The 22,692-nt window shown below is 47.2% G+C and overlaps 1 protein-coding gene and 1 long non-coding RNA gene across 9 annotated transcripts; one reads left to right on the top strand and one right to left on the bottom strand.

The window, feature by feature from the left end:
- Positions 1–1,479: 1,479 nt before the first annotated feature.
- On the top strand, positions 1,480–19,520 carry PPP1R7 (protein phosphatase 1 regulatory subunit 7). Of its 8 annotated transcripts, XM_064164869.1 has the most exons (13): positions 1,481–1,584; positions 2,153–2,230; positions 2,398–2,520; positions 7,790–7,833; positions 8,916–9,003; positions 9,304–9,359; positions 10,328–10,393; positions 11,360–11,490; positions 12,275–12,437; positions 14,020–14,136; positions 15,541–15,645; positions 17,773–17,859; positions 19,134–19,520. In XM_064164869.1, exons 2-13 carry the CDS (start codon positions 2,188–2,190, stop codon positions 19,308–19,310), a joined length of 1,200 nt encoding a protein of 399 aa, XP_064020939.1. In that variant the 5' UTR covers positions 1,481–1,584; positions 2,153–2,187; the 3' UTR covers positions 19,311–19,520. The 8 variants fall into 8 exon arrangements, with proteins under 8 accessions (XP_064020942.1, XP_064020939.1, XP_064020943.1 ...); XM_064164872.1 differs by lacking the exon at positions 14,020–14,136 and having other exon boundaries at positions 1,480–1,584; XM_064164870.1 differs by lacking the exon at positions 2,153–2,230 and having other exon boundaries at positions 1,498–1,584.
- LOC135186814 (uncharacterized) lies at positions 19,454–22,420 on the bottom strand. The gene is made up of 2 exons (XR_010307117.1): positions 20,928–22,420; positions 19,454–19,804 (listed from the first exon to the last, which is right to left on the bottom strand). It is a non-coding gene; the product is annotated as an uncharacterized LOC135186814 (long non-coding RNA).
- Between the last annotated feature and the right edge of the window lie 272 nt (positions 22,421–22,692).

The raw sequence follows: 22,692 nt of genomic DNA, 5'->3' as shown, positions 1-22,692 counted from the left end.
TAGAAAAATATTTCTTGAGTAGTTATTTTTAATTGGAAGAAACATAGTTTTAATATAGTGATAAAAGGGTCTGCAAGCAATCCCTGTGCATACACAAGATGTTCTCCTTGCTGTTTTTGTGTCTTGTCCCTCTGCCTCAGGAAGACTCAAGGCATTTTCTCTCAGCACAGTGAATGTGCCAATTCTTGCATCCAGTGCCAAGTGCCTCTGAAAGGTTACTTAATGGCTATCCCATGGTGCTCCACCTCAGTAACATTGTTCGTTTCACAATGGGGATGGTAAAATACTGGCCCAGGTTGCCCAGAGAAGTGGTAGATGCCCCATCCTTGGAAACATTCAAGGTGAGGTTGTTTTGGGCTCTGAGCAAAGTGACCTAGTTGAGGATGTGCCTGATCACTGAAGTGTGGTTGAACTAGATGACCTTTAAAGACCCTTTGCAGCTCAAACCACTCAATGACTCTGTGATTCCTCTGCTCCCTTTTTTGTCTTCCTCTCACCAGTGACCACGCCATCACATCTGCAGCTGGGCTGGCCCCAAAACACACTTTAGTGTTATTTACCTCCCTCCTCTCTGGATCAGTTTAGGAAAACGGGATGTTTTGGTGTGATCACATCAGCTATGACAGCCTATACACCTCTGGCTGTAGACATGGGGATATGTAAGCAGGAGAAGTATTTTTTCCATCTGTAGTATCACGCTGATCCTCCAGATGAACTCTTTCTAACCCTGCTGACCGCAGTCCTTCATCGCAAAAGCAGAGGGAGGAGCCAGAATGGCTGGTCTACACTGGAAGGAGGTGAAGAAACACCTCCTTCAGCGGAGCTGAAGAAACAACAGTTTCATTCCTTAGAGGAAGAGACATTTCTCAAATCAGAAGATGTTTACTAGCAGCCTGCAGTCTTCGTGACAAGCCTTTTATCGTTGTTCTGTGACCCTGACATAATGAGTTTATGAATTACACAGAATCACAGAAACATTCCCGTTGGAAAAGCCCCTCAGGATCACCAAATCCAACTGATATCCCTACTCTGCAAGGTTCACCCTAAACCACATTCCCAAGCACCACATCAAATGGACTTTTAAACACATCCAGGGTCAGTGACTCAACCAGCAACTTGGGCAGCTCATGCCAGTGCCCGACGACCACTCTTGCTGAGAAAAAATTGTTCCTCATGCCCAGTCTAAACCTATCCAATCGCAGTTTGAGGCCACTCCCTCTTGCGACTCCCTGGAATGGCTGGGGCTTAGAATCAGTGCTCTTAGCAAGCACTGCGGCTCAATCCTAGACTCCACCGCATCGAGCGGGCTCCGGTTTGCTCCCTCGGCACGCAGCTGAGCGCCCGAGCGCGCTCCTCCCGCCAGGGGGCGCTGTGGCTCCCAGAGGCGCACCAAGGGGCACAGGTCAGAGAGGCTCCCTCTGCCCTCAGCGCACCGCCTGCGGGGCTTGATTGGCTGCGGCTCGGCACCAGTGCTGAGCGCTGATTGGCTACGGTGGCGGCCGAGGCGGCTTCCGGCAGGGGGCGGTGAGAGGAGAAGCAATATGGCGGCGGGGAGTGGAGCGGGACCGCAGGAGATGATGGAGGGTGAGGACCCGCTGCGGAGATCGAATCAGCTCGCCGCTCCGGCAGCGCTGCTCGGCGGGACGGCTGCGGGAGATGGGGCTTGTGGGCCCTTGTCCATTGAGCTGTGGGGGTGGGATATGTGCTGCCTGAGGCACGGCGCGGTACCTTCCCCCTCCCCCGGGTGCTCCACGCCAGAGAGGTGGAGGAAGAAGTCGATATGTGGCCGTGACGCAAAACATTAAAGATAATACGTCAGAAATCCCTTGCGTCACGTCGCGCCTTCGCAGGAGAATAAGTAATGTCGGGAAAGGGGGAAAGTAGGAGTGAGGCTTCAGGTCCTCAGAGTCAGGGTGAGGCAGCAGCGTTGTGTCTGGGTAGGTGGTGCAGGGGTCCCGCAGGCTGTTCTGGGAAGGCAGTTGCTTTTATTGCAGAGCTGTTTTAATGCCGTCACTTTCTGTGTCATTAGTACTATCGTACATGATACTGATTTTTTTTTTCTGAAAGTTTTAAAATGTAACAGTTCTACTTCCATTTCCATAGTCTTTGGAATTGCACTTCATTGATCTAAGAAATTTCCTTTTTCCTCCAGTCTTCTTCCCAGATTGTTGGTTTTAGGAAGATGTGATGGGAGGAAAAAGTGCATCCAAAATCAAAGTAGAAACAAGGGGTAAGAGGCCTTTTACTTAAGACTAAACCTTTCATTTAGTTAACTTAGGATTTCTACTAACTTCGTAGTGGTAAATGTGAGCCCTGGTTATTATGCCTGCTTGCTACTTCTTCCCCTCAGCCCACTACTGAAAATAGCCTAATTCTGCTGTTCTGGCTCTTACGCAGTGGATAAACGGATTGAGTCTGAGGAGTCGGGGGACGAAGAAGGGAAGAAGCAGGCAGTGCGCTTAGTGACAGACCTCAGCCAGCAGAGCCTGAGGGATGAGCAGAACGGCGAGAACTCTGCAGGTACTTTCCCCACCTACCTAGTGGCCTCAAAGTGTCTTAACTCCTCTGTGCATACCAGCCCTTTGTGCTTCTTGTGACTACCTAATCATAGAATGGTGAAGATTGGAAGGGACCTTTGAAGATCGTCAAATCTAACCCCCCGCCAGAGCAGGGTCACTCAGGATCACGAGACCCAGGTGGGTTTTGAAAGGCCCCAGAGAAGGAGAAGACTCCACAGCCTCTCTGGGCAGCTGTGCCAAGGCTCCAGCACCCTTACAATGAACAAGTTTCTCCTTGTGTTGAGGTGGACCTTTTTGTGTTCCAGTTTGTGCCCATTTTCCTTGTCCTGTCAAGGACACTGAAAAGAAACTGGCCCCTTCTTGACAACTGGCTTTCAAATATTCATTAATAAGAGCTCCTCTCTATCTTCTCTTCTGCACACTGAACCAGTCCCAGGTTTATCAGCCTGGTGGTTGTGTTAGTGAACAGAGAAAATCTACTAAGTCTGACTTAGAGAAATCTTCTTTATAAATAAAAGACAGTGTCTCGATAAAATGCAGCTGACTTCAATCACTGATACCTGTCTTTTCTTTTTTTCTTACTTATCCATCCATATTTCTCTCTGACACCTTTATTATCACAATGCAAACCAGCTTTATTTGTTCTGTGTTTCAGAGGAAGAATGCTGGAAATGTTCTTTAGAAATAAACAGAAGCAGCTTTTCAGAATTCTGCTATAGGATATTTATTTTTTTACCTAAATAGTTGGCAGGTTCTTTTGGAAGGCAAAGATCCTGATCTCATTGGAGAGGTCCCTGCTCACTGCAGTGGGGTTGGGCAAAATGACCTTTGAGGAGGTGCTTGGAATAGATGATCACTAAGGTCTCTTCCAACCTAAGCCATTCTGTGAAGGGTTTCTCACAATTAGAGTGGGTCCATTTCTGAAGACCCAGTATGGTTTGAGCTTCTGGTGCTAGCTAGCAGTCAGAGATGAAATAGCATCCTTTTGCTAGAGATATTCATGCCACTGTTGCTGGTGTGGAAATTGAAATTAAATAACGCAGCAAAGTTTAAACCTTTTTTTTACTCTGCATCTACCGCAGGACCTTCCTAATCTTAGTCTTGCCCATTAGAATTTACAGAAGTATTTTGTAAACTGCTAAAATTATGATGAGAATTTAAAATCTTATTTCCCAATTAAATGAAGAAACCCCTATACATAAAAAAATGTGTGACTGTGAAAATGTAAAAGGTGTGCCCTTAGATCTGAAACACTGCACGAGTAATCCAACTTTTCAGGTCAAGCTGTCACAGCTTTCCTTTGCATGCCATAACATGGAGCCTTCATTCAGCTGATGTCATTTAATTGGTTGGCTGAGATTGCATCTTGTGTGTTGTTCCCCTGGCAGCTGTAATGTTAAAGAAAATACCTCAGGTGGTGTGCTTTCAGTTCCAATTAAAGCAGGAAAAACACATTCGCTATGAGTGCCCTCAAAAGGCAGCTGTGTGCTGGGCCATATCTAGAGGAGTGTGGCCATCAGGGCAGGAGAGGGGATTCTGCCCCTTGACTCTGCTCTGCTGAGACCTTGCCTCAAATATTGAATCCAGTTCTGGCGTCCCAAATATAAGGACACAGAGCTTTTGGAGAGAGTCCAGAGGAGGATGCAAGTTGATCCAAGGGCTGGAGCACCTCTGGTATGAGGAAAGGATGAGGGAGCTGGACTTCATCCTGGAGAAGAGAAGACTCCAGGGAGACTTTCGAGCTTCTTTCCAGTTAACTGAAGTGATCCTACAGGAAGGCTGCAGAAGAACTTTTCATTCACTAGGACAAGGGGGAACAATTTGAAGCTGAGGGAGAGCAGGATTAGACTGGATTTGAAGAAGCAGCCCTTCAGTCTAAAGGTGATGAGACTCTAGAACAGGTTGCCCAGGGAGGCTGTGGATGCTTCCTCCCTGGACGTATTCAAGGCCAGGTTGGGTGAGGCCTTGAGCAGCCAGGTTTAGTTGAGAGGTGTCCCTGCCCATGCAGGTGGGGTGGAATAGCTGAGTTTTAACGACTCGAAGTGCAGGGTTCTGTACTTTGGTCACAACAACCTCATGCAGTGCTACAGGCTGGGCACAGAGTGTCCAGAGTGGCTGGAGAGCAGCCAGGCAGAGAGGGACCTGGGGGTGTTGGTTGGCAGCTGAACAGGAGCCAGCAGTGTGCTCAGGTGGCCAAGAAGGCCAGTGGCATCCTGGCCTGTATCAGGAATAGCAGGACCAGGGAAGTCCTTCTGCTCCTGTACTCAGCACTGGTTAGGCCACACCTTGAGTGCTGTGTCCAGTTCTGGGCCCCTCCATTTAAGAAGGATGTTGAGGTGCTGGCAGGTGTCCAGAGAAGGGCAGCAAGGCTGGGGAGGGGCCTGGAGCACAGCCCTGTGAGGAGAGGCTGAGGGAGCTGGGGGTGTGCAGCCTGGAGAAGAGGAGGCTCAGGGCAGAGCTCATTGCTGTCTGCAGCTACCTGAAGAGAGTCTGTAGCCAGGTGGGGTTGGGCTCTGCTGCCACGCAGTCAGGGACAGAAGAAGGGGACACAGCCTGAAGCTGTGCCAGGGGAGGTTGAGGCTGGATGTTAGGAGGAAGTTGTTGGCAGAGAGAGTGATTGGCATTGGAATGGGCTGCCCAGGGAGGTGGTGGAGTCACTGTCCCTGGAGGTGTTTAAGAGGAGGCTGTGCGAGGCACTTAGTGCCAGGGGTTAGTTAATTAGAAGGACTAGGTGATATGTTGGACTGGATGATCCTAGAGGTCTTTGCCATCCTGCTTAATTCTGTAATCTCTGAAGTCCGTTCTGACCTTAGCCATTCTGTGATTTGGTTGCTGAATTATACTGGTTTCTATTTAATTTAATGATAATTTTATTATTTCTTCTAAACTGTTAGGATTTTGGAAACTTCTAAAGCAGAAACGAAACAGGAATCATTTTGAAACGTTTGAGTTAGTTTCTGCAGCCAGCTACAAGTTTCTCAGCTGAAAAGAAAACAAAGAATTTTCTTCATTTTTCACAGAAAATCATGAATAGAAGGGGCTCAGGCAGCTGAAATTTCAAATTTGTTATTTAATGGTGAATTCCTAATCTCTGAGGAATAGAATTCTCTAAGGAGCAGGGCCTCTGTTTAAAAGGCTTCTTAGCTATTGATAGTATTTTTCATGCGTGTGCAGTTAAAGTGTAGCTGGGCCTTGAGTGGCTGTAAATACTTGTGGTGCTGTGAAGTTACGTAACGAACTACAGAATTTGGGTTTCCTGAATGCTGTCAGGTTTTTTTCCCCCACATCTGCAAAGCTCTGTAGCTTGCAGGCACAAAATTCGCTTTGCTAATTGCACTGCTAGAGCAGCATCTGTTCTCCTGAGAAACCTGCTGTGTTTAAAGCTGCTAAAGCACGAGCACTGTTTGCTTGCTTGCTGCATGCAAGTGAAATTGTTCTCTTCTTAAAGTGATTTTAGAAAGGTTGGTGTAGAGTGTGTTCTGTCTGCATGGTTCATAAATGAAATGTTGGTTGGCAATTAAGGCTGTTCAGCCTGGAGAAGAGAAGGCTTCGGGGAGACTGTAGAGCAGCCTTCCAGTAACCAAAGGGGGCCCACAAGAAAGTAGGGATGGACTTTGCCAAGGACTGGGAGTGCAGGACAAGGGCAATGGCTTTGAGCTGTAAGAGGAGAGATTGAGAGTGGAGATGGGGAAGAAATTCTTGAGAGCAAGGATGGGGAGACAGTGGAATAGGTTGACCAGGGAGGCTGTGGGTGCCCCTTGCCTGAAGGTGTTCAAGGCCATGTTGGATGAGGCCTTGAGTTGGAGATGCCCCTCCCAATGGCAGAGGGTTGGAACTGGATGGTTGTTAAGGTCCCTTTCCACCCAAACCATTTTGTGAATCTACGAATTGATAAAGCTGTCAGTTTTCTAGAACCACTTTTGTTTCTTGTCTTAGAGAAAGCTTCCTTTACCATTCTCTGATGAATCCTGATTTATCAGTGCTATCCATACACGCTGTCAATACTCTCACAGCCTGCCTCGTGGATGGTGTTTCATACACAGTACATACACCTTTGGAGTGTTGGCCTTGTTACGTCAATACCAATGCCTGTGTGTTTGGTTTTATATTGCTTTTGTTTCAGTGAATTCAGTGCATGTGTTTTGTGTGATTTGGGTTTGCACGATTGAACTGAAGTCCTGCCCTATCAGGGCTCGTTACTCAAAGCCATATGGCAAAAGTAGGAGGAGATCCCAGAGCAAAGTATTTAACACACTGACACAGACAAATGTGTGTGAATACTCTGCACTGGGTGTTATGATAAAACATAAAAAGTTTTCTGGAGAAACTTGCCAGCCAAACAAGGTCAAAGATTTTTTTTCTACTTGATTTTTTTTAACAAGTTTTTTTTACTGAATACATGACTGACTTTACTGCTGGACAGCTTTAAGGAGAAAGTCCTTCACCATGAGCACTAACTTACTGCTGGTATGACTTAGTACAAGGTGAATAGTTTGGGTTTTTCTTGTGGTATCTCAAATACTTGTTGTTACAAACCTGGGCTGTGTTCCTATTGGCTGCACATTCATCTATGGTGCCTGTTTGGCTTGGAGGACTTTGTGCTTGGAGCCTGGCACCCTAAAAGTCAAAGAAATGCAGCCTTGGTAGCAGCAGCATAGAGTATCCCAGTCCTATGCTGAAGTGCGTAGCTCCTGATGGAGAAGAAAGATGCAAAAATTCAAGTGTTGCCCATTGCTAGAATGCTGTCAGGCAATGTTCTGTGATATGTTCTGCATGTCAGTTATAGTGGCATTTCTGTGCTGCCATTTAATGTCACCAAGCCTACCAGCTCATTTTGCATCCCCCAAATTCAGTTGATGCTCCCTGCTAACTGATGCTATGAAGAATATTAAAAGAGGAGTGCAAATGATTGCTTTTCAGTTTTCACAAATCACAGAACCTTAGAGTTTGGAAGGGAGAGATCATTGAGTCCAACCTCCTTGCCAAGGCAGGATCACCTAGGGTAATTAGCCCAGGAACAAATCCAGGCGGGTTTTGAAAGTCTCCAGAAGAGACTTCACAACCTCTCTGGGCAGCCTGTTGAGGGCTACATCACCCTCACTGTAAAGAGATTTCTCCTCATGTTGAGGTGAAACCTTCTGTGTTCCAGTTTGTAGCTATTGCTCCTTGTCCCAAAAGAAATTGGCCCCATCCACTTGACACCCAGCCCTCAGATATTTTTGCACAAGGTATTTGTCTTGTGTGAGTTACTTCAGTTAGTGTTTTTTCAGGTTGGAATGCCCAGGCAAAAGCAAACTCAGCAAAGGAAATGATGGTGAGTGGAGCTATCAAAAGGAGTTTGATGTTGATATTAAAAATTGTAATGCTTGCGCTGTTCATCCTTAAATTGGTGCCTACGGTAGATAAAGCACTGATTAAGTGTAAGGGACAGTTGGCATCCATGACTGTTGGGGAACACGTTGGGTGGAGCGCTATGGGAAGATGACTCTTTGTTCACCAATATGGTTAGATGGTCAAATCCACTTTATTTCCGTAATACAGTGACTTATATGCGTTCTAGCAAGAGGCGTGCTCAGCTTAAGATTGGTTACAGGTGATAATTGAAAGGTTACATGTAATGTGCACATAGGTTAACTTGTCACAACATTCTAAGGGTCAGCCTCCCAGACCACCCACTCCAGCCCCTTTGGTTATCTAGTCTCTGCCCACTGCAGCTGTGTGTGGGGTGCTCAGTTGTTTACATCTCGATTTCCTAGCCTCGCTGGGAACCAAGGACGTTCTCAGCGCCAGTTACCCACGTTTATGACTTTATGTCCTCGACTGGCGAGAAATTCTTCCACACACGACGATCGTTAGCATAGAACATCTGTGTTAATGAACGAGCGTGCATTCAGTAGCACAAGAGTTAAGGCAGAACCTTTGGGATCTGCCTGTAATTAAAGTTCTTGAGGGTTCTGGCAGTAGGTACAGAAGCTACACACATGAAATGCCAAGGGCTTACATGTTCTAGGACTGGTTTACAAAGGTGAAATAGGCTTCCTTTGGGAATTGATGCAACCAGCTCACAATTTTCAGCAAATGGGAATAAGATAGGAATTATTCAGCATGAATTTATCCTGTAGACTTCTCTCCATCTTGTGCTGTGATAGCCCAGTATTTGCTGTGCATCTGTCTTCCAGACCTGGAAAGGCATTTTCTAACACCGTGTAGCATGATAGCCAGTGTTTTCTAGCATACTAGTGAGTTCAGGCAACCAAATGCAAAAATACACCCAACATTGACATAAACTGGCAGTATTTATGAAAGAAAGCAGAAGAGTGGGGTTGCTGAGATGCTTGGTCATTCCTGGCACTGTCACTAGGCAGTTTAGATAATTTCTTGGCCATGTTTTCTTAGGTTGGAGGAGGAGTAGAGACAATTTTGAATCGTGTTATCTTCAGAGGGATGCTGGCTGTAACTGTAAAGAAAAAGGAGTCCTGCCCAGGTCAGTCTTAAGCCAACATCACTCAGCAGCCACACAGGTAGGCTGAGGAAGGTGCTGTTCTTTCTCTTGCACCTAGGCATCTAATTCTCTTGTTTAGAAAGCTTTTTTCCATGAGTAGCTGTCACAATGAGAGTCAGAATAGGCAAAATGTATTTTTAATGTGACAGAATATCCAAACTGCGTTTTGTGTTTCTTCTTCTTAGAAACATTTACTCCCTTTGTCTTCCTGAATGTTAGCAACTGTTACTTTACCTGTAGCAGGTAGCAGAGGTTTATAAAGTATTTTTGCTTGTCCTGCAGGAGAAGCAGAGACACCAGTTGACATGGAGACAATTAACCTGGACCCAGAAGCTGAGGTAAAGGGACGTTTTTGTCCTTACGGGCTTTATAGGGTGGAAGAAAAGGTAGGCAGAGTATTGAAACCTGATTAGAAGATCGAATTCTTCCAAAGGTGCTGGCTACCACAGTCTTCCCCAGAATTAATTCAGAGCCTTTAGAGGTGAAGTGGAGGTGTTTTAATCAGCAGCTGAAACATCTCATCAGTAACTTAGAATTGTAAATGAAGCTTGCAGGCACTGAAAGTCAGGCTGTGCTGCAGTCATCCTGGATGGGTGGGAGTATCTAATGAATTGATTGCTACTGTCAGCCCTGTGAGTTAGGATCACAGAATCATCTGGCTGGAAAAAAGACCTTATGATCATCAAGTCCAGCCATAATCTCGCATCTTGCTATACACAACTGCAAGCATGCACAGTGCCTTAGCCAGCCTTGTGCTTTGGCACCTGCAGCTTCATGAGCTTGTTAGCTGGAGTGTTTTTGAGCTTGGGTGAGGAAGTGCTCAATTTCTCCTGGATTGACTCACCAACAAAGGACATAGCTGGGGCTGGACAGTATGAATGTGAACTGCATCAGCTCATAGCCACTGCAGAGCTAACTTTCACAAAGCTGCCAGATTATTTGAGCTGTCAGTGGTTCCTGCTCATCTGAGACCTCAAGCTGGAAATAGCAGGGTTTGTTCCTGTTAGCTCCTAGCAAAGTGGGTAAGAGAATTTTATGCAACACTTTATTCGTGCTAGAGAGTAGAATGTGTCTGTTTCAGTAAATTCAGAATTTACTGCAAAAGATTTCTAAGTTTGTTGAAACTGCTCAGACTCAGAAGGGAGCTGTGGCCTTTATGCAGATGCTGTGTTTGCAGTTGACAGGCTTAGGCCATAGGCATATAAAACCTCGTGCCAAACCCAATCTTCACAAGGTCTTTGAAGTGAAGTTTTAATGAATTACACTGTTTCAAAACACCTGCTGGATTCTTCCATTTCTCTTTCAGGATGTTGACTTGAATCATTTCCGAATTGGCAAGATTGAAGGATTTGAGGTTCTCAAGAAAGTGAAGGTAACAGTCCTAAGGGGTGTCTGTCGGAGCTGGAGATTTTCCGTATCTAACCTGTAAGAGGACAGATAGAGGACTCTCTTTTTGGCTGAGATCCTCATGAATTCGCTTCATGTTTAACTGAAGAAGGTAGTGATAGTTCTGCCCCTTTGTCAAGTAGTAATACAAATCTTGTTTTTTTGTAAGTTCTTTTTGGCAGTCCATGAGAAAATCCGGAGAAGTATATTCAGGCTTAACATAGCTGGAGCATCTCTGCTATGACACGCTGAGGGAGCTGGAGTTCTTCAGCTAGGAGAAGACTCTGGGATGGCTTCATAGCTGCCTTCCAATACCTGAAAAGAACTTACAGGAAGACTGGAGAGGGACTTTTCATGAGGATATGTAGAGATAGAACAAGGGGCAATGAATTGAAGCTGGAGGAGAATAGGCTTAGGAAGAAGTTCTTCAGTAGGAGGGTGGTGAGACTCTGGAATAGGCTGTCCAGGGAGGTTGTGGATGTTCCATATCTGGAGGTGTTCAAGGCCAGGTTGGATGAGGCCTTGAGCAGTCAAGCCTGGTTGAGAGGTGTCCCTGACCATGGCAGAGAGGTTGGAGTAGGTGATCTCTTAGGTTGCTTCCAACCTAAGCCATTCCATGTTTCATATAGATTGGAAAGGACCTTTGGAGGTCTGTAGTAAACCTCTGCTCAAAGCATGTTGCTTAAAGCCTTCACCAGTCAAGATCTTAAGTATTTCCAGCCTCTCTGGGTTGCTATTACAGTATCTGACTGTCTTTGTGCTAAAAAGATGTTTGTTAGAGTTGAAACAAAATAAGAAAATATTCTGTTTTAAAATACCAACAAAACCCAATGAAACAATGAGGGAGGGGTAGGGGAATGCCCTCAGCCTTGTTGCTTTTATACCGAAATACATTCCACACTGTCACTCATGCATTTGCCTGTTTGCTTTTAACATTCTCCCCAACTCTTAGACTCTGTGTCTCCGTCAGAATTTGATTAAGCGCATTGAAAACCTGGACCAGTTGCAGACCTTGCGGGAACTGGATCTTTATGACAATCAGATTCGGAAGATTGAGAACTTGGAGTATCTGGTGGAACTTGAGTGAGTCTGAGGGAATTACTAGGGCGAATTTGAGGATGGTTTGCCACTGAGTTACTCATGCTGTACTTATTCCACTGCTTATCACCCAGGCCTTCCTCATGATTCACTTGGGTGCTCTGTGAAGGATAGTCTGTTCTCCATTGGTACTAAACCCATGCAGTAAGCTGTCAGCTGGAAATAAAGCATGCTGTATAAAGCAGCAAGTGTAGTAGGTGGGTACAGTTCCTGTGCAGGTGTGGAAGCACTCAGGACCCCCTTGCTTTTGGCAGCCAGAGCTCCGTATGACAGCTTTTTATTCCTGCAAAAACGGCAGGAGATTTCAGGTGACATGATGACTTTCTTGGGAGGGTGTTAGGGGACAAGTTTCTGGCGGTTTTTTTCCCCCAGTTTCTGTCAGTTGTCTGATCACTCTGGAGGTATGTTACAAAACTGTTCCCACTGGAGTGAGGTGGCCTGACCTACTTCTCGTGCTTACAAAAGGCCTTGATGTCCTGTCATAGACAGATCTTGTAGGCAGGGATCTTTCCCAAGGAATATGAAGTAGCTTCCTCCCACATTGGCAGCTCCACTGCTGGACAAAATAATGTCTGTCATCTGCATGTAACAGCCATTTTAGTTGTCACTTCTGATTAAAAGAAAGGACACTTTAGGACCTTTAGCTTCAAGGCCTAGCAGAGTGCTTGATCTGTGCTGATAGTGAGGTTCCGCACCAATTTACAAGTCACTCTTCCAGAATCATCCATGCCTGATGGACTGGAGATGCCTTTGTTTTGTTTTCCCTCAGGATCCTGGACATCTCCTTTAACATTCTGCGACACATTGAAGGACTAGATCGGCTCACTCAACTTAAAAAGCTCTTCCTTGTCAACAATAAAATCAACAAAATTGAGAATCTGAGCAACTTGCAGATGCTACAGATGTTGGAGTTGGGATCAAATCGAATTCGGGTAGGCTAGTTCTGCGTGATGATAGCTGGAGAGTTTTGAGCTCTGGCTTGAGATTAGCCTTTTCTGAAAGTGCGGTTCGTTGACTGGCAATTTTGTTATTCCTGTTGTTCTAATAATTTAATGTGTAATTGCTTACTGCTGCACATCCTGGTTCCGTGAATTAAGTACGCATGTAGTACCTGGCTACTGCATTACTGTTGAATTCTCTCCTGCATCCCCCATGTGTTTCCTTTTGCAGAGTGTGGTTTCCATCTGCTAGAGCGCCAAGCCTATCAAAAGTAGCAATTGCTGTTTTCCCTTCCTGGAGCTGGGCATTGTGTCCGTCAAAGTAGTGAACGCAAATTTAATCCTAGTTTGATTTCTATATATAATTGATAACCTGCTGCATAAGTCTCTCTCAGGAACAGGATTTTCTTGAGTCTTTGCTTTGAACTGCACTGTACCACGCTGACTGCTCTTCATAGATTCACAGAATGGTTTGGATTGGAAAGGACTTTAAAGATCATCCAGTTCAACCCCCCTGCCATAGGCAGGGCCACCTTTGACTAGACCAGGTTTGAAACTGAAGCAGAGGAGATTTAGGTTGAACATCAGGAGGAAGTTCTGTGCAGTGAGTGGTAAAATACTGGAACAGTCTGCCCAGGGATTGAGGCTCTGTGCCTGGAGACATTCAAGATCAGATTCAGTGTGGCCATAAGCAGCCTTACCTAGTTGGAAGTGTCCCTGCTGACTTCAAGGGTGTTGGGCAAGATGATCTTTGAGGGTCCCTTCCAACACACTGCAATTTGTGAGCCTGTTCCAGTGTCTCCCCACCCTCACTCTCAAGAATGTCTTCCTCATTTCTATTCTCAATCGCCCCCCTCCCAGCTCAAAGCCATTGCCCCTCGTTGTGTCACTGCAAGCCCTTAGCAAAAGTCCTTCCCCAGCTCTCCTGAAGCCTCTTCAGGTACTAGAAACTGCTCTCCCTGGAGCCTTCTCATCTCCACACTGAAGAGATGCAGTGTCCTCAGCCAGTCTCCAGAGGGGAGGTTCTCCAGCCCTATGATGATCTTTGTGGCCTCCTGGACTCAATTCTGCAGCTCCAGGTCCTTCTTTTGTTTGGGGCACCACAATTGGATATATGGAACTCTTGTGCAGAGAAGCTGAACAGTTTGCCTCTGACTGTGCTGTGCAGTCACTGCTGGTCAGTGACAGACTATTCCTGCTTCATACGTTGGTAGCTGCTGCTCTCGATGTACCTCATGAGCCACCCAGGGAATGTCACTGTCTCTGCTTTCTGAGCCTTTTCATTCTCAACTCTTGCTACTGGCCAGTGGAGGTAGTAGCAGGGACCCTTCCCCAAAAAATCAGTAAGAAGTGCCACAAGTCATCTGTCACACTGTCTGAGGTTCGCTGGACTGCACTGAGCTCTGCTCTTGGGTCATGGTGGAGGTCCTGCCTTGTGCACACTTTGTTTTGTATTGCCAAGCTTGTGTTTCTTGGGAGTGCAGCTCTATGGTGAAGGCTGTACACAATGCCAGGCACAGGAAGAGATTGGAGTTGTGTATCACAGCAGTCAGTGTCTCCTGTTGTTGTGTTGCAGGCAATTGAAAACATTGACACCTTGGCCAATCTTGACAGTCTTTTCCTTGGAAAGAATAAAATCACCAAGCTCCAGAACCTGGATGCGCTGACAAACCTGACGGTGCTCAGCATACAGGTACTGCCTCTACTTTATTCTGTTTTGCAACGGGCTTGTTTACCTGCTCCCTGGAGATGTTCAAGGCCAGATTGGATGAGACCTGGGCTGGCGGAAGGTGGGGGCTGGAACCAGATGATGTTTAAGGTCCCTTCCAACCCAACCCGTTCTACAAATTTGTGATAAGCTCTGATGAATCAGCAGGTCTTCAGCGTTGGAGTGGCACTCCCCTGCTGAAAGGTATTGTGATGTTCTCTCCGCTGCCTGTTCTCGTCCTTTCATCCTAAATGAGATTGACAGACACTGATAACATGAAAAAAGTGAATAGTTTGTTTCTTTATGGAGGTCATAACAGGAAATGAGTGGGTAAGACACTGGAACAGGTTGCCAGGGAGGCTGTGGATGCCCACTCCCTGCCCAGGTTGCTCAAGGCCTCATCCAACCTGGCCGTGGTCCCTTCCAACCTCAATCGTTCTGTGAATCTGTGAAATTAGCATTATCTCCTGTTTCCCTCTTGAAAAAGATTTTTGTGATGTATCTATAGGAACATAAGCTTACTTTGTTTTTGGCATTATTTTCTGTTTATCTGTTAATTCTAGTTTCTTCAAACAGAAGTTCTCTCTGATTGCTTTCCTGGCTAGGTGTAAAGAAGTGCATCTCCTGTTGTTTGGGGTCACCTAGAATGCTTAATCTTTTTTGGTGGTGTCCTGACTATATAATATATTTTTCCTGATTTATTAGGACAACATCAAATGAGTGATAGCAGGGAAGCCATTTTAATGGTACTGGGCTCTGTGCCTTTTTCCTGGGGAGGGAAGAACTGTGAACAAGGCTGTGCAAATGCAGTCTATCCTTAATGAGCTTATGGGAAGTTTCTTCATTTGTAGCAGATGGCCATTCCATTAGAAAGACCTACAAGGTCTGAGGAAGAAATTCTCTTACAGTGAGGGTGTTGAGACACTGGAGCAGGTTTTTGAAGGAGGTTGTAAATGCCCCATCTGTGGAGGTGCTCAAGGCCAGGTTGGATGAGGTGTTGAGCAACCTGGGCTAGTGAAAGTGGGGACTGGAACTGGATTGTCTTGAAGGTCCCTTCCAACCCAAACCATTCGATGAACTTGTCAAAATGAATGCTAGTAGCCTGTGAGCCTGTTGTCTATAAGGACAGCGAGCAGAGAACTTTCAGGCTACAACTTCTTGATGGGAAGGTCAGAATCTGATTCTTCTACACCTAGAGACCTCTTGCTTCCGTAGAACATCCTTGAGCATTGGTGGTAGATAGCTCAAACGAGTTCAGCTCATGAGATTAATGTGGACCCAAGCAGTCTGTTTCTCCCACCCAGCCATACCTCAGAGAAAAGCCTTTTGTCCAGTGATTGACTTGCTTTGGTTTGTTTAGATGCCCTTAAAGCACTGTTAAACTTTCAGAATAACCGCCTGACCAAGATCGAGGGGCTGCAGTGCTTGGTGAACCTGCGCGAGCTGTACCTCAGCCACAATGGCATCGAAGTCATCGAGGGACTGGAGAACAATGTGAGCAGGCTCTTGCTAACTGTGGCTGAACTGTTGCCCTAAGCTGCTCCTACCCGTGGCTGTGCTTTTCTGGAAGATTTTTTTTATCTCAGCTTTCCCCACCGACGTGTAGGGTTCTGAGTCTCTTGAGGAGACCTCAAAGATCCAAGTATTTGTATGTTAAAGTACCTTGCATAAGTGAAGCTCCTCCAGACTTTCTGTTGTAAACTGTTTTCATGGAGAGGGAAAGCACAAGATGCAGTTAATGCAGCAGCCTGGCTCATGCCAAGACACAGAGCTTTTGGAGCGAGTCTGGAAGGAGGGCTACCAGGATGGTTCAAGGGCTGAAGCTGAAGACAGGCTGAGGGAGATGGGCTTGCTTTAGCCAGGGGAGCCTTAGAGCTGCCTTCCGATAGCTGAAAGCATCTTACAGGAAGGCTGCAGAGGATCTTTCTGTGAGGGTGTCTAGAGACAGGACAAGGGGAAATGGTTTGAAGCTGAGGGAGAGCAGGGTTAGACTGGAGCAGAGAAAGCAGCTCTTCAGTGTGAAGGTGATGAGACACTGGAACAGGTTGCCCAGGGAGGTTGGGGATGAACATCTCCCTGAAGGTGTTCAAGGCCAGGTTGGATGAGGCCTTGAGCAGCCAGGTTTAGTTGAGAGGTGTCCCTGTCCATGGTGGGGAGGTTGCAGGAGATGATCTCTGAGGTCAGTTCCAACCTGAGCCATTCTAGGATTCTGTGCCTTCCTGTGTCCTAACTGCTGCCTTCAGAGGAGCCGGACACCCCAGCCTGCCCCCAGGCACAATGTCTTGCAGTGAGCAGTTTGCAGAGGAGATAATGGCATTGCCAGTTTTCTTAGGGAAGAGATAAAGAGGGGGGTAAAAAAGAAAGGAAGCTAAGTGGTGCCTGCTTTTCCTGAGAAGGGAAGAACTGTGGATAAGGCTGTGCCAAATGCCTGGAACTTAAATACTCAGCTGCTGCTGATCTTGCCCCCTCCTCCAGGAACCAGCTAAACTAATTAATTCTCTAGCACTCTATAATGAAGGCTAATAAACACCTAATGGGTTTTCTTGAACAATCTTGGCATGGGCCGTAGGAAGCCTGCAGTTGGTTGCTGGTGTTGGGGAAGACGAGGTAGCAGGGCAAGGGTTGCCCAACTGAGCCCCCCTGGCTCAGTACCTCTGTGCCCTCAGCCTGGTTCACCACTCCCATGGAGGTTTCGGCTGCACAGGTGAGGGATTTTGACAGGGGCTTCTAGTGACAGAAGGAGAGGGAAAGGCTTTGAGATGGAAGAGGGCAGATTTAGATTGGACATCAGGAAGAAATTCTTGACAGTGAGGGTAGCGAGACACTAGAACAGTTTGCCCAGGGAGGTTGTGGATGTCCCATCCCTGGAGGTGTGGAAGGCCAGGTTGGATGAGGCCTTGAGCAACCTGGGCTGGTGGAAGCTGTTGACATGAGGCTTGGAACTCATTGGAACTTGGAATGCAACCCATTCTATGCTCTTCAGCCATGGAAAGGCTGACTGGCTCTGTGGCTGCCGCCTTTCACCCTGCAGTTGGTAGGTAACTTTCAGTTCTTTTTGATAGGGCATCTATTGGAGCTAGAAGTAGGAGGGAAAAATTGGCGTGTGGCTTTCCTTTGTGTTAGTATTTGGTTTTAGATTTCTGCCCACAATTTGCTTTGGGGAAGCCTGTAGCATTTTCATTCTTGCCCATCAGTAGATGGTATTCTCGGAGGGCAGAGATAATCTGGAATTTAGCTGACTGTGTGCAAGGCAGGAATAAAGTCTGGAACTCTCCAGTTTCCTGGCTGCAAAAATTTTGTTCAAGTGACAATTGTGATCTGATCTTTAATGGATTCTTCTTCATGTGTTATGAGGAAGGGCTCACTCTTTAAGAGCTGTTGGCTGACAGTTGCCGTCAGGCTAGTAATTGCTTTAATTTTTGTCTTATGGCTTCTGAGATACCAATCACCTGGCTTAATTAAAAATAATCTTCCGTGCTATGCACAGGCAGTAAGAGTTCTTGTGCTGTGTGTAAACAGCTGGCAATAATTTGTCTTTCCATAGTTTCCAATGCTAGGCTTGAAAAAAGTGGAATGGAGAAGATGAAAAGGAATCTGATGGTTTTGTGTTTGCTTGTCTAGAACAAACTCACGATGCTGGATGTTGCATCCAACAGAATCAAGAGGATTGAGAACATCAGTCACCTAACAGAGCTGCAGGAGTTCTGGGTAAGCATGGGATGGAACTGTCCCTGGAATGTCCCTACAGCAGTGAACAAAATCCTCCTGGTGAGAAGCAGTGGGAGAGTGGCATACATCTGTGTCTTGGAGTAAACTCAGATTCATAGATTGCACTGGCTTGGGAGGGACCCTCAAAGGTCATCTTATTCAGCCTCCTTGGAGTCAGCAGACACGCTTCCAACTAGATCATGCTGCCCAAGGCCGCATTGAGTCTGATCATGAATGTCTCCAGGGATGCCCCATCCCTGGAGGTGTTCCAGTCCAGGTTGGATGAGGTCTTAAGCCCATGGCAGGGGCTGGAATTTAGATGATCTTTAAGGTCCCTTCCAACCCAGTCAACCCCTTCTATGAGTATCTGCCTCACAGCAAACAGTACACAAAGTTTCCACTTCACTGTGGATGCCCAAGGTGAGGAAGAATTGTTCTGGAGGTGGTGGTGTGGTGGTTTTTTTTTTAATTGTTGTTGCTGTTAGTGTTTAAAGGTGATACTGCTTTAGTCATTGCCTCTGCATTCTAAAGCAAAGGATGGCTGAAGTCTCCAGTTTGCCAGCAATTGGAGTACCATCCCCTGTGCAGTGACAACAGTGAGGCTGCTCCTGTACTGACAGGAGGAGAACCTGAATCAGGGAGCTTGGCACATTTTCTGGAGTGTAGAAGCAGTTTTGTTGGGGAAGTGATGTAAAGGGGAGAGGAAAATGCTACTTTTCACATGAGTTTGGGACCTTTTTTAATGTTTCCTGGGAAATCATGAAAGTGAAGATGTCATAGTGGAGGAAAATCTTGACAGTAAACCTTTTCAACTCTTAAATGTGCAGTGGATCAACTGGGACACTGTTGTAAGAAGACTGTCTCAGTGTCTTGCAGGGTGTTTTATACTGGTTCATAGATTCATAGAATGGTTTGGTTGGAAGGGATATTAAAGATCATCCAGTTCCAATGTCCTGCCATGGGTAGGAATGCCTCCCACTAGGCTAAGGTGCTCAAGGCCTGGATATACTCTAAGGGAAGGAGTCTTTGACCACTATCCCAGGATAGTGTGGGGATGGTTACTGAGGCCTGGAGTGTCTGACAGGGAAGCACATCTGGGAGGTTCCAGGGGGAGAAGGGTCACATAGCCAAGGCCATCTTACATGTGCATGAAGACTGTCCAGTGCCATTGCTCTGGGGTTGTAAGAACCCCCCTGCATGGCGCCACTGTGCTGCTAACCAAGCTTAGCTTGCAATTATCTGTTGGTGTGAACCTGCTCTGTTGTGCCCTGCAGATGAATGACAACTTAGTGGAGAGCTGGAGTGACCTGGATGAACTGAAAGGAGCCAAACATTTGGAAACTGTGTATCTGGAGAGAAATCCCTTGCAGAAGGATCCCCAGTACCGGCGCAAAATCATGCTGGCCCTCCCCACTGTCCGGCAGATTGATGCCACCTTTGTTCGATTCTAAACCTCCTGCTGTCTTCTCCACTGGCCTCCTTGGAGAGGCCCTCCCAGCTGGGTTTTTTTATCCACCTAACCACACAGCCCAGGTCTTCAGTACACTGACACTCACAAAGCAGATGGTCAACAAAAAGCACTGAGTACCAGATCTTGTGTACAATGCACTCATTGTTTTTGAGATGTTGTTGTTATTATTAAATCTTAATATGGAGACTTCCCTCTGCTTCTGCCTCTTACTGAGGGGGGAGGTTTGGCCAGCAGCTGTTTTCCACAGATCAAAGTCACCTACAGCCACTTGCTGACTTCTGTTGGCTCTGTGACACAGCTTTGGGTTAATGATGTCCTTGCAAACATCACTGCCAGATCCAGTCTCAGTGTTGGTCTGTCAAAGTGTGGAAAGATGAGGACACTGTTGATGTGGGGAAGAGTCTGATAGAGACACCCATCCAAGTCACCCTCAGGGCTGCATCATATCCTGCTGCTCTGCCAAATAATGGAAAACTACAAGAAGAAATAAACGAGAAGGGTGTTTGAAAATTTTCTCTTGGTAGTGCTTTGATTGAAATCCACAGCAGACCAGAATGAATCTTTGGAATCCTGGAATGGATCCCTTGTCTTCAGCAGGAGACCAGTAGCATTAAACAGGTCAAGGTGGCCCCGTGGAAACCTTTGGAGGGTCCATTTGTGGGCTGTTTTCCTTGTATGTGCCCAGCAGAGCTCTGCTGTAAATTGAGACACCACAGAAGCCACTGAAGATGGTGGGGTGATACTGGGCTTGATGGTGGAACTTGGGCGAGTCATCTCATCCTGCTGCAAGTCTGTGTTTTTTGAGGGCTTCAAGCCCCCTCATAGCTTCAAAATCTCCCCTTGGGGTCTGTAAGAGTAGCAGCATCTTGGCTGCTCCAGTGGCCATCCCCGCTGCACACCCACCTTGGGCTCTGGGCTGCTGCCTGGTGGTGTGCCCCTTGGGCAGCACCTGGGAGGCAGACCTGGGCTTTCCTTCCCACCAGCAGGAACTTCTGCTGGTGTGAGGCAAGCATGGTGCTCTAAACTTCTGTGGCACCCCAAAATCCTTGTGCCAGGCACTGCCCCTATATAAGTCTCTATGCAACTCCCTTGCAAAACAAAGAGATTTGGGGCTTACAACCTGGAATGTTTTGCTTTATGTGCTACTCGGACAAGTGCATGCTCTGGTTCAAAACTGCACATCTTGCTCCTGTGTCCCACTGTGTCCCGCCTTTCCCTGTCCTACTGTGTCCCACCTTTTCTTGTCTCCTTGTCCCTCTCCTTTTCCCATCCCCTGAGCCCCTCTTTTCTGGGTCCCCTTCTCTTCCTCCTTTCTCTATCCCCCAGCGTCCCACATCTTCCCGTCCATCTATGTGCCACCTTTTCCCATCCCCCTGCATCCCTCTTTTCCCTGTCCCTCTGCTTTACATGTCACCCTGTGTCTCTATGTCACGCATTGGTCAGAGACCAGGGCAATGTTCTATTATTTGGAACATAGTTAAGACTCAAAATTGAGCCAATCACTGAGTAATTTTAGCTGCCCAACAAAAAAAAACTGCAAATGCAAAGGAGAGAGGGAAAGAAAGGGACAGTGGAGATAGCTGCCACCACCACTGACCTGCAGCATCAAGAAGGCTGAATCATCTTCCTGCTTGATGAACATTTGTCCAACGTTGCCAGTCCTCTTCATTTGTTTGCCTTACTGTATATTCTCTTCTGAGCATCATTTAGCATGTTTTGCTTAACCACAGTCATCTCCTGGCGCTCGTGTCATGTCCAATACTGTCACTGGAAGGGCTCCGTTGGTCTTCAGGGGTCTCTGAATACCTCTGTGGGTTTGAGCACAGGTGCAGGACAGTTAGAATTTCTCAGAATCAGCTCCAAATTCAGACGCAAAAGAAAACGAAACCTCTGCCTAGTCTTGTCCGATTGAGACAATACAAGCAACCAGTCTCTTATGAGGAAGTTTTCAGACAGGGGGAGGAGCCTCTGCCCTGGTGAGACTGATAAGTGTTGTTGCTTTAGCTAAGATCTCCGTCATGGATTTTTTTTTTTTTTAGAGAAATTATTGTAATGCTTTTCATTAATTGGGTAGCACAAATTTAAAGCCTCTTGAAGGACAAATAGCTGAATTTCATTGCTATTAAAGTAGGCAGCCTCAATTGTATTAGTGTAAGGTGTTCCGATAGAGAAAAAGCTCTATTTTTTATCTAGATATTGGGGAATGGTATTAATTTATATGCAAAAAAGATTTTGAAATGATCCTCCTGTAGCTCCTCTATAATGTATAAAGGTGTCAAGATAGAAAAACAAATTCTATGTAGAACCACATGGGCTGTTGAACTATAAACTGTGTCCATATAAATGAAACATAGTGAATTTTCCTGTGCGTGATTTTTTGTTCAAAAGGTAGATGGAAAAACTGGACCGAGCCAAGCGGAGCTGCTCTGCAGGCACAGGGGCAGGAGGGGCTGTGACGGGGCTCAGTGCTGCCGCCTGCTGTTTAATTTTAGACACTGCAGCGCCGCAGCGGCCTGTGCCGCCCGGTCAGTGCTCGGTGCTGCTGCCTCGCCTCTCACTGCCCTGAATGCTTTGAATGTCTACAAATTCCTGGGAGGTCGGTGAGGGGGGGATAAAAAATTATTTAGATCTGTAGATAGGAGTCTGAGGGTCAAATAGACAGAAGTCTTTCCCTTTTTTTCAGCGGGCTGGCGCTAAGCGAGTGCGCCCCCGTGCTGCGGGGCCGGAGCAAGGCGTTGCTATGCTCTGCGCATGGAGCACTGCGCTGGAGGCGTGCGCGGCGGTGGCGGAGCGGAAAGGACGCGAGTTGAGCCCGCCGAAATCGAACTCAGCCGATCCGGACGCAGCGGAAGGTAGCCGAGTCGGAAGTAGCCGAGACCGGCGGAGCCGAGCCGCACGGAGCAGCGCCGTACGGGGCCGAGCTGGGCCTCGCAGTCCGTTCGCTGCCGCTCTCGAGGGAGGTCCCCACTCCCCAGCACGGGGAGCTGTGTCCGCCTCTATCCCCTCTGTTGCACAGAGGCATCTAGAATATTAGACAAGTCCTGAGTCTGAGCCCACGTGGTGGCTTGGATAGCAACGAAAGAGCGGATTTATACATGCGCGGTGCTCTCTGAAACGGAACAGAAGGCAGCCGGGCGGGACCGCGGCGCAGCCACCCCCGCGCACCGAGGCACGGCCCGTGGAGGCGGCCGGCCTGCGGCTCCAGAGCGACGCCTGCGCGGTGACGTCATTACGCGAGAGGCGGAGCTCCGCAGCGCGGCGCTGGCGGCCCGGGGCGCGGTCCCTTGGCCTGCTGCCGCCTGTCCTCCTGGGGCGCCTCCCGAGCGAGCTTCCAGATGCTCCCAGATCACTTTAGAGCCCCC

Source organism: Pogoniulus pusillus, chromosome 26, assembly GCF_015220805.1.
Source record: "Pogoniulus pusillus isolate bPogPus1 chromosome 26, bPogPus1.pri, whole genome shotgun sequence".
Classification (NCBI taxonomy): domain Eukaryota; kingdom Metazoa; phylum Chordata; class Aves; order Piciformes; family Lybiidae; genus Pogoniulus; species Pogoniulus pusillus.
This window is presented reverse-complemented; position numbering and strand designations above follow the sequence as displayed.